Source organism: Stegodyphus dumicola, chromosome 2 (genome assembly GCF_044657685.1).
Source record: "Stegodyphus dumicola isolate Sdum_Otavi_A_Nest chromosome 2, ASM4465768v1".
Taxonomy (NCBI): domain Eukaryota; kingdom Metazoa; phylum Arthropoda; class Arachnida; order Araneae; family Eresidae; genus Stegodyphus; species Stegodyphus dumicola.
Genome location: NC_140769.1, coordinates 218,289,371 through 218,299,161, shown reverse-complemented (window position 1 = coordinate 218,299,161; position 9,791 = coordinate 218,289,371). Strand labels below are relative to the sequence as shown.

Genomic DNA, 9,791 nt, shown 5'->3' with positions numbered 1-9,791 from the left:
AATTATGATCTAAAGGGTATCAAAATTTACCCCCCCCAAAAAAAGGCAGCTTAATATTTATTTGTTTACTTTATTAAACATTTCTTTCAATGTAAGTTGTTTAAGTTGCTTCCACAAACAATTCAAAATATTCCTTTTTTCTTATATCATATTCAGTTGACTTTCTAATGCCATACTCCTCACATAATTTTGAGATGGATATGCCTCTATCTATTTTTTGCAGCAATTCCACTTTTTGTTCAATGGACACCGAAACATTGTTTCGCTTTGTAGATCCTTAGGCAGCTCCTTAGGCTTTTTAAATGTTAAGCTATATGTCTCTATATGAATGGTGTTGTTTGCAGAAGGAGGTTTAATATTCAGGTTCTGTTTTGTCATGATAAAACACATTCAACACATATATACAAAATCCTTATACAGCCCTTATTTTCACAACTGCTGGTCACCTACGTTATCTGATAATGATCAAGGAAGATTGAAACATGCATTTATGTATAGATATATACACATCTTTCAAAGATTAGTTCTCTACTTGACCATTCCCCTTCGCACAATGTTCTCCTGTTTCCATATATTTATACAGCTTTGTTGTTTGTTAATGAATTTTTTGTCTATTAAAAGTTTAATATTGTAAATTATAGTATAAATAAATGTAGAAATGTAAATATATATTTTTTACTAAACCTCCACTTTACTAAACCAATCTTGAATCAATGGATCTTTGTAGTTGCACTATATTAAGTTATTGTGAACGAGTGGGTGGAATAAAAATTTTACTGTCTACAGAGTGGGCGAAAGGTATAAAAAGGTTGAATACCCCTGATTTAAAACGGTTTTGGAAAGTATCTGTCTATGATTAAGAGTTGCAAAGGTAAAAGCTACATAAGAACTTTTATGGACACAGTGTATAAACAAGTCAGACAGATCTTAAAGACAAACTAGTCAATAACTTGTTCTATATGCAAATGGGGGGGGGGTATGTTACATCTTTCTTCTTCCTGCACCTTGAACCATAAAAAAAAGACATATTTTAAAAAGAACTATTAATATATTACTTCAACTTTCTGGTAAATATATGGTTCAATTCTTTTTTTTATGATTCAAATAGTTACACATATTTACTATTAAAATCATATTCATTAATAATCACCTTTTACCATTAAAATCATATTCAATCATAATCAATGGATAAATATATACCCAACTGTTGAGAAGATGCATTTTATTGTTAATGTATAACAATTAACATAAAAAATATCCCTCCCAAAAAAATAGGACAACTGCTAAAGAAAAAAATTTAATTTTCATTAAAAAATAAGCTTTCAATTACATTTTAAATATATTTTCAAATACAATTTTTAAATGCAGTACTAATTAATAACTACAAATATACAGAAGATAATATATACACATATTACAATATATTTTCATTCAAATATATAAGGGTACATAAAAATTCATAGCTTTGCTTAAAAATTATAGAATGAAAGACATAACTCCATTTTGCTACTCACCAATACAATATTTTATCCAACAGCACCAATAAGTAATCACATGAATAACCATTAATTCACATAGAACAGATATTTGATAAAATTTGATAACTTTACAAATCTAATATGCAGTTAACAAATATAAATAGTAAACAGTAAGTAACAAATATTTTTACACTTAGCATGAAAACATATTTTTCCAAATTAAATCAAATTTGAGGAATATATGTTTTATATTACACTTCTGTTGTCTTTAAAATATTTTAAAATAAAATTATTTTAACTATGTAATTTTAAGTAAAATAAAATATACTTTTTGTGATTTCAGAAAATTACTCACGTGACTACAAACTTATATTTCAAAATGCAAGGTTAAATTCTGCATTCTATTTATCTGGTTAGAGTTTTATTTTCCAGTAGCATAATTTAGGAACCGTTATATTTGGCAAATAATTGGTTAGTGTGGTATTCAGACCTTCCACTAAATGCAGCTGATTTATCAATGCTATGCAATTTATGACATACCATAATTTTTAAATTTTTATAAATTTATTTTATACCTTACAATAGGCTTTTTAAACATCCTTGACCAATGATGAAATAATGTGAAGAACCCCCCTTACGGAAAAGAACGGAAACGGTGATAATACGGAAAAGGTCTTGCTATAATATTTGGTACTACAAATTGTAATATTTGGTACAATATTTGGCTCCTTATATATTCTTACACTTCATAAACTACAGTAGATGAAGATAAAATGAAACAAAAAGAAATATACACAAATTTAAATATGAGATGTAATTATTTTTTTTTTAAATATCTTACTCAGAATATGAAAAAGTTTTTTTGTGCAAAACATAAACTACAATGACAACTGAATGAAAAATTTGACAAAATTTAAACACATTTCACTAATGTGAAATAAAAATTAAGAGCAAAATGAAAAGTGATTAATGAAGGCATACTTTGCTTTCTCTCTTAAATAGTATAAACAATATGAATAAATTAAATTTACACTAAAATGAAAGATTAATAGTCAGTTATAGAAATTCAAATAATAACAATCTTTAAAAAGATAATGGTATAAAAATGAATAGAAGAGGATTAATTTTTTAAGAAGATATTCTCAGGAGAAATTTTTCAGGCTATTCTGCTCAAAAAAGAATGTTTAATTTTTAATTGTTTTAAATTTAAAAAAAAATTTATTTTCAAAGGAATATGCAAGGTATACAAAAAATTGAGTATTATAATTTTTTAGAGAATTACCAGACAATTTAATTATCCTAGTAAAAAATTAATAAATATCCTGTTATGCATAAAATGCAAAGGAACTCTAGAAAGGGAAGTTTATTATTTTCAAATAAAATTCACAACCAAAAGAACTGCCACACGAATATGCAATTAAAAATATATATTTCATTTTAAATTTTTATTATAAGCAAAAGGAAAAAAATTATTTAAAAGGTGTGCTTGAAAATTTCTCCTTTTCACTTTATAAATTGAAAACAAGGAAAAAAAAAAGGGTGCTAAAAATGCATATAATTAATGCATTAAAGAGATAAAATATTTATAATAGAAAATAATGTATTTAGCCTTCAGATCTACATTCAAATATTTTCATATTGCATAAAACTTACTCATTTGTCTATATTTTTAATATTTATTATTCATAATATCACCAATTATTATTCTTTTGAAACCTATTAATTTTTACACTCCATCAGCACATAAACTTATAGATGACATATCTTGACAGAGTTTAGAATCACTCATTTCATCAGCCAAAGAATCCAATATATCCAAAAGGAGAGGCCTGCTGAGCAAACGAAAGCGAGGAAGCCTTGCAACCTAAAATAAGAAAATGCTTGTAACAGAAAAATGGGAAGTATTTTAGTTTAAAAAATATAAATGGATTAATTTGTATAATGTACGAACCTTAGAAAAATGATGAACTATCATATTCAGTGCATGCTTCTTCATATCAAAAGCTTGTATTTTATCAGCAGCTTCTAAAATCTGAAACATAGCCACATAAACGTAATTAAAATTCTAAGCCTGAGAAAAGTATACAAAATACCAAACAAATTACTCCCACCCTCCTCTGAACCTTTACTGTTGAATAAAATTAAAACTCAAAAATAAATTTTAAACTTTTTTTGTATTCCCCTTTTTTAATACAAACTAATATAAACAGCAAATGCAATTTATCAAAATAGCATTGTATGCAAATATTTTTCCAATCCATATCTTGCAACAAAATTTTACAATAACCATTATATTTTATTCTGGATTCAGATAATAGGGTACACAGGAAAGTAGTGTTAACACTTTCAGGATGGGCATGTTACATATGTATCTCAGACTGTATCTCAGAGCTAGGTGTGTCACATATGAATCACCATTTATTATTAATTGACTATTAGGACATATGTAACACATACGAATTTTTATACAGAACATTTAATTAGTATCTTTTTTTTCCCTTGTCAATAAATATAGCCCTATGTCTCTTGACTTATTGAGTTGTATTAATTCCATTTTTCTCTTAATTGGCACAGACTCTCAGTTAAAATATTAAACTTATTATTTAACCACTTGCGCTAACTTCACGGTTGCAGTGCCGTGCGCTACAATATAACAAGCGGTAAAGTGTCTCATTTATGCCGCTCCGCATCTGCGAGTGCAATCCAGAGTTGTAACTCGAGAAATAAACAATCTCATTGTTGGGCAACGTGAGCACCACGTTATTTTCATTTTTGCGATAAATGCTTATCGACATGGTGTTCAAGTTGCTCGCGGTTTGAGACAAAAGCATCTCGACGTGTGTGGCATGTCTTTTTAGCGCAAGTGATTAATATCACCGTTTCCTGGCCATACCTATTTTATTATTATTTTTAAGGGCTATTTTCATTTCAAAAGACGGTTGGCCACCCTCTAGTGCGAAGAATTATGACTTTTTATTATTGGAAAATTGCTAATTTTTCCAATTTCAACTACTTTTGGCTAGATTAGCACTTTATTAGAGTTTAGCCATTTTGTTTTTCAACTTCACTGTCTTCACATTCTGAACAAGATGTCATCTTGGTAAAAATAGCTTACATCATTTACCTCCTGACACCCCCAACCAAAAAGACAAGTTTCCCCCCCCCCTTTGGCCGTTGCTTACCATTGGCTTTTGCCTTTTTTTTTTTTGTCAGTTTCCCCCTTCTATGAAGCTTCACCATATTGGAGAAATTTCACTACTTTGCTTATCTGGTACCATTCCTCTTGAAAGCTGCATTTTACGGCAACCCTGTGCAGCTATTTTGATCATTTTATATTTTGCAAACCAGGCGTAAGTATATTTCGTCGTTATTTTGATTTATTCTTTGGTCTTTGCAAGACCCATTTTGGTACGTTTTTATTATGTCTCTTTTCGTTCTTCTCCTTAAAAAGTTTACAATTTTCTAATTAGAGGGTTATCCTTTAAAATTGTATAATTTTTAGACTAATAGCTTTTTAAGCTATTTATTTTAATGTACATTTGCCTAACTAAGCTTTGGTATTTATTTATTTATTATTATTATTTTTTTTTGTTTGTTTGTTTGTTTATAGTACGTTTTGTATTTACAATTTAAATTACAGCTCGTCAATAGCCTTCTAGCTATTTTACTTTTATTGTACCTTTGCATAACTGAGCTTATTTGTGTAGCTTTTTCTTGTTTAATAGCAAGTTTTACATTTTCAATTTAAATTATGGTTCGTCGGGAAAAGAACCATACGATTGAGACATACCAAACTTTTTTAGATCGTTAAGTTGGAATTTTCTAATAGTGAAATTGCATTTATAGTCTCAACTATTATCGTTTGATTAAACGCACTATAGGTATTAACTTGATTCGAGTTTTGAGCTGCTTTTCCCTTGATGAATCCGACGCAAACGTCGAGTTGAGCAACACTGCTGGCCACCATAAAGGCAACACCATGAAGGAAGCATGCAAATAACATACGCAAATGATTAGAATTTCAATGCAAACGCACTTCACGTGCTTCTGTGGTGCCACTTCAAAGTGCTATTTAAGGCTTGGAGTTTTCAACAATTTCAAATTCGGCAATTGTGTTTTTCTTGTGGTTTTTTCGAAAAAACAATCAATTACGACTCGTAGTAAACAGTGATCATCGTTTGATCTAGTATCCAAGTTTGACAGAGGAAGGATGGTGGCCTACCGAGAGCGTGGATTATTTTTCACAGAAATCGGTAGTCGTGTTGGACAAAACCAAACAACTGTAATGTGGAGTGACTGTTGGATGCAGAAGGGTACGATTGACCGACGTGTTCGATCGCATCCATCTCAGTGCACCACTTCACGTGATGACAGGAACATTGTGTACATGACAGTGACGAATCACTCAGTCACATCACAAACCATAGCACAGTACATTCAGTCTGTAACACATCATCCAGTGTCTGCGCGTACCATTCGACGTTGTTTACAGCATAGTAGTCTGTCCGCAAGACGTCTATTGTTTTGTCTACCCTTGACGCAGAACCACAGACGCCTCCGCCGCCAATGGTGCGATGAAAGAAGGATGTGGATGGCAGAATGGAATGAAATTGTCTTTACTGATGTGTCACACTTCTGTCTGCAACACCACGATGGTCGGATTCGAGTCTGGAGACACCGTGGAGAGAAGATGCTGAACAGCTGCGTTATGCACCGCCACACTGGTCCTGCACTGAGTATTATGGTATGGAGTGGTATTGGATATCACTCTCACACTTCTCTAATATGCATTGCCGGTACTTTAAACAGCCAGCACTACATCTCCGAGGTGTTGGAGCCTGTTGTTATTCCTTACCTTCAGAACTTGCCCACTGCCATATTTCAACAGGATAGTGCATTGTCCAAGTGTTCTTCGCCAACTGCCAGATTGAATTGCTTCCCTGGCGGTTCACTCTCCGGATCTTTCGCCAATAGAAAACATGTGGTCCAATCTCTTGCTATTCTTGGCGTTGCGATTTGGGTGTATTTACCATTTGGTGCAATTTTTTGTACATATGATGTATTTTTGTAATTTGTTTAATTTTTCACAAGTCCTTTTATAATACTTTGTGCGTTAAAATTTATTAATTTTTTCTAACCCTTTTTGATTTTGAAGTCATTTTGACTTGTAATTTTAACCTTTAGTTTTTAAGAGATTGCTTTTACTATATTATTGTGTCTAGATGTTGAATGATTTTACATTTTTGCTAAAGAACTAACTATAGTGTCAAATGAATTTTTTAGCATAAGCTTTTAAATGTTCCTCTTACTTCTAAAAAAATATATATATATCCCTACCAATTTTGTAACAGTAAAAAGCCAAAACTTTTTTTTTTTGGGGGGGGAATCAGAGAAGAAAAGCGTAAAATTAATTTTAGTGAGATACTCTGATACACATTCTGAGAATTCTGAATATTTTCAGATAAATATAGGGGAAAATCTCTTACCATAAAAAATACAAAAGAAGACATTTTAAAATAATTACATTGCTTTTGCTAAGAAGTGTTCAGTATATTGTGCTTCACAGCAGTTTTTAAAATGTGTCATTTTGTTTTGTATTTTGTGTAATGAAATAGTTAACCTAAAGATATATTTCTTAAGCTTAAAAAATTTTACCACAACTGATATGAGTTGATGACAAAAATATGTCTTCACATTGGAAGCATCAAGTTCGGATACATATCTTTCTACAGAAGATAGTTTAGCATGTGATGGAAAAAATCCCTACTTTTTTATAATTTGTCACTAATGTATAAAATTTACTCATATTTCTCAGATACTCTCATAGCGACACTGAAAACTAACTAAATAAATAAATAATTGAATTTAAAGAATTAAAAAAAAGGGAAGAAAAGCTTTAGAACATGGTTGCATTATCATGTCCTAACATAAAACAGAAGATTAAAAAAATATGAAACAACTAAGTATTACAGTACTTGTATACATTAGCAAAATGAATCTGGATGATCATTTTTATGACCTATCTATTTCTATCACAAAGAAGTTCTGTCAATATTTAAAGATTCTAAATTTATTTTTAATAACAAAAAGCAAATTTAAAAGTAAAATAAGCAGTATAAATATTTAACTTTCTTTAAAAAAATGGTGTTTTTATTTTTGCAAGCACCACAAAAATATTTTGAAATTTTTAGATCATATTACAATTTTCTTCACTTTTTTTAAAAAATTTCTTTTCTAGTGCTAATATTTATTTACATTTTAATAATACACACAGAGAATTATTTTTTAATTCAACTTTTACGATAACAACATTTTTTATTTTAATTGGTAGAAATAAATTTGATAACTTGATTAATAATTTCTCTTTCAGCTTGTGCTTCAATTTAAATTACTTTCTAGATAAGTCAGGGATATTTTTTTACTCACAACTGAGTTATGTTATGAAATAAAGTTTAAATGTATAATTCAAAGGTCAGATTTATTATATTGTTACGAATTTGGTATTTAAAAAGCTAATGTTAGTTCAATTATAAATTAAATGGTTTTATTTCCCATGCAGAGCAGCGTATGACGAATATTAAAAGAAGAAAGCTAAGCCGGAAAATTAAAAATACAAGAGCACGTCCATTTAACATTAAATAAATAAATATGTCTTTTTGATTTCAAGAAAGTACCAGAAAATTCTCGCACGTGATTTAAAAATCTTATAAAAGGAGGAAAACCTCTCAGTTTGTAGTAGTTAATTATTTTGTTGTTGTTTAGAAAACTGCTCTTGTTGATTGTAGCGAATTTGCGGATTAGCTTTCATTAGCTGTTTTGAATTAAGTTCTATTGAATGTTTGAGTAGTTAGAAGATAACTACTGTTGTATATTGTGATACTGCACGATTATTTGAAGACATTTAATCATTTTTATTGTGATAATAATAAAATTTTGTCCATTTTTCATCAGATTTGTGTATTAATTTCGTAACGAACCCGTATGCACGCAACAATTTTTGGTGCCAGCGGTGGGATTTTGAATGCCAATTACAAGAGCGATGGAAGAACAATTCAGGCAAATGATGACTGCATTTGCTGCTTTCCAAGAAAAGATGGAAGGGGCCGTCAACTCTGTTAAGGAAGAAATGAAATTGGGCCAGGAATCCGTTAAAGAAGAAATGAAATTGAGTCATGATGCAGTCAAAGAAAAGATTGAAGCAGGTTGTAACGAATGTTCTAGATCAAAGTCGAATCACTCATAATTCAAAAGACGAGATGCATGGCCTGGAGGGTTTTCCATAAATTTTAATTAAACTTAATATTTACATATATACAATGTACGCTAAAATGCCTGAATCGAATATTTAATGCTCAAGAGGCAAGAACTGAATAGTTCCAGCTTAAATCTAAATCGAATTCTATTGCGTAGTGCATCGAAATTCTACCTTCAAGAAGAAGAATATTTTTTCAAGTCACATGTTCAGAAGGGGAAAGGTCAAGTAAGCCAATAGATGGACTCCTAACGCCATCTCTTGGCGATATCAAAGAATATTCCTTAACACACTCCCCACCTGAACTCTGACAAGAGTTCATCTAACTCAGTTATACATACAATCAAGTACATAAATCACTATTCTATAAAAATATTAAAATATACTACTTAGTCAAACACTTCAATTCCAATACAGGTATCAAATAATAAATGTTATAACTAATAAATGAACTAAATTTTAAAATATTTTCCACTTAACTGAACAAACTTAACTAAGGATATTCAATTTAATCATTAATAGACAAAAAAGGAAAAAAGCATAACTAAATCGTTAAAGTTCAAAATATCTAAAGTTCAAGAGGATATAGATGTTGAACAGTACGTTTTAAAGTCCCATTACCAGTTTTTAATTCGAATGATCGGACTTTACCATCACGTCCAGGAATAATTTTTATGATTCTACCAAGTTTCCATAAGAGTTTGTTTTTATTATCTCCTTCAACTAAAACAACATCTCCTACTTTTAGTTCTGGTTGAAGTTGCGGATTCTTCAAGAAATGGACAGTTCTAAGATCTAATAAATATTGTTGCTTCCATTTCCACCACAACTGTTTTAACAGCAATTCTTGATAACGCTTTCTTTTTAACAGCGTTTCTCTTGTCGTTTCCCTAACGATGATTCTAGCAAAGGTCAAAGGATACTTCAAATCAGTGTGTCCAATGTTTAAGAAGTGCATTGGAGTCGACGGTTGCGGCTCGTCATTGTCGTTGTAAACGTAACTTAGAGGTCGTGAATTAAGAACTGACTCCACTTCAACAAGTAGTGTAGACATTTCTTCG

The 9,791-nt window shown here is 30.3% G+C and overlaps 1 protein-coding gene across 1 annotated transcript in view; it reads right to left on the bottom strand.

Annotated features, from left to right (window-relative positions):
* Positions 1 to 1,281: 1,281 nt before the first annotated feature.
* Positions 1,282 to 9,791, bottom strand: part of Lztr1 (Leucine zipper like transcription regulator 1) — a 119,153-nt gene continuing 110,643 nt past the window's right edge. The window contains exons 21-22 of the mRNA XM_085811769.1: positions 3,430 to 3,510; positions 1,282 to 3,342 (exon numbers count right to left, since the gene is read on the bottom strand). Of these exons, the coding sequence (XP_085667895.1) occupies positions 3,205 to 3,342; positions 3,430 to 3,510 (219 nt within the window). The 3' untranslated portion in view covers positions 1,282 to 3,204. The remainder of the gene's footprint in view (positions 3,343 to 3,429; positions 3,511 to 9,791) is intronic.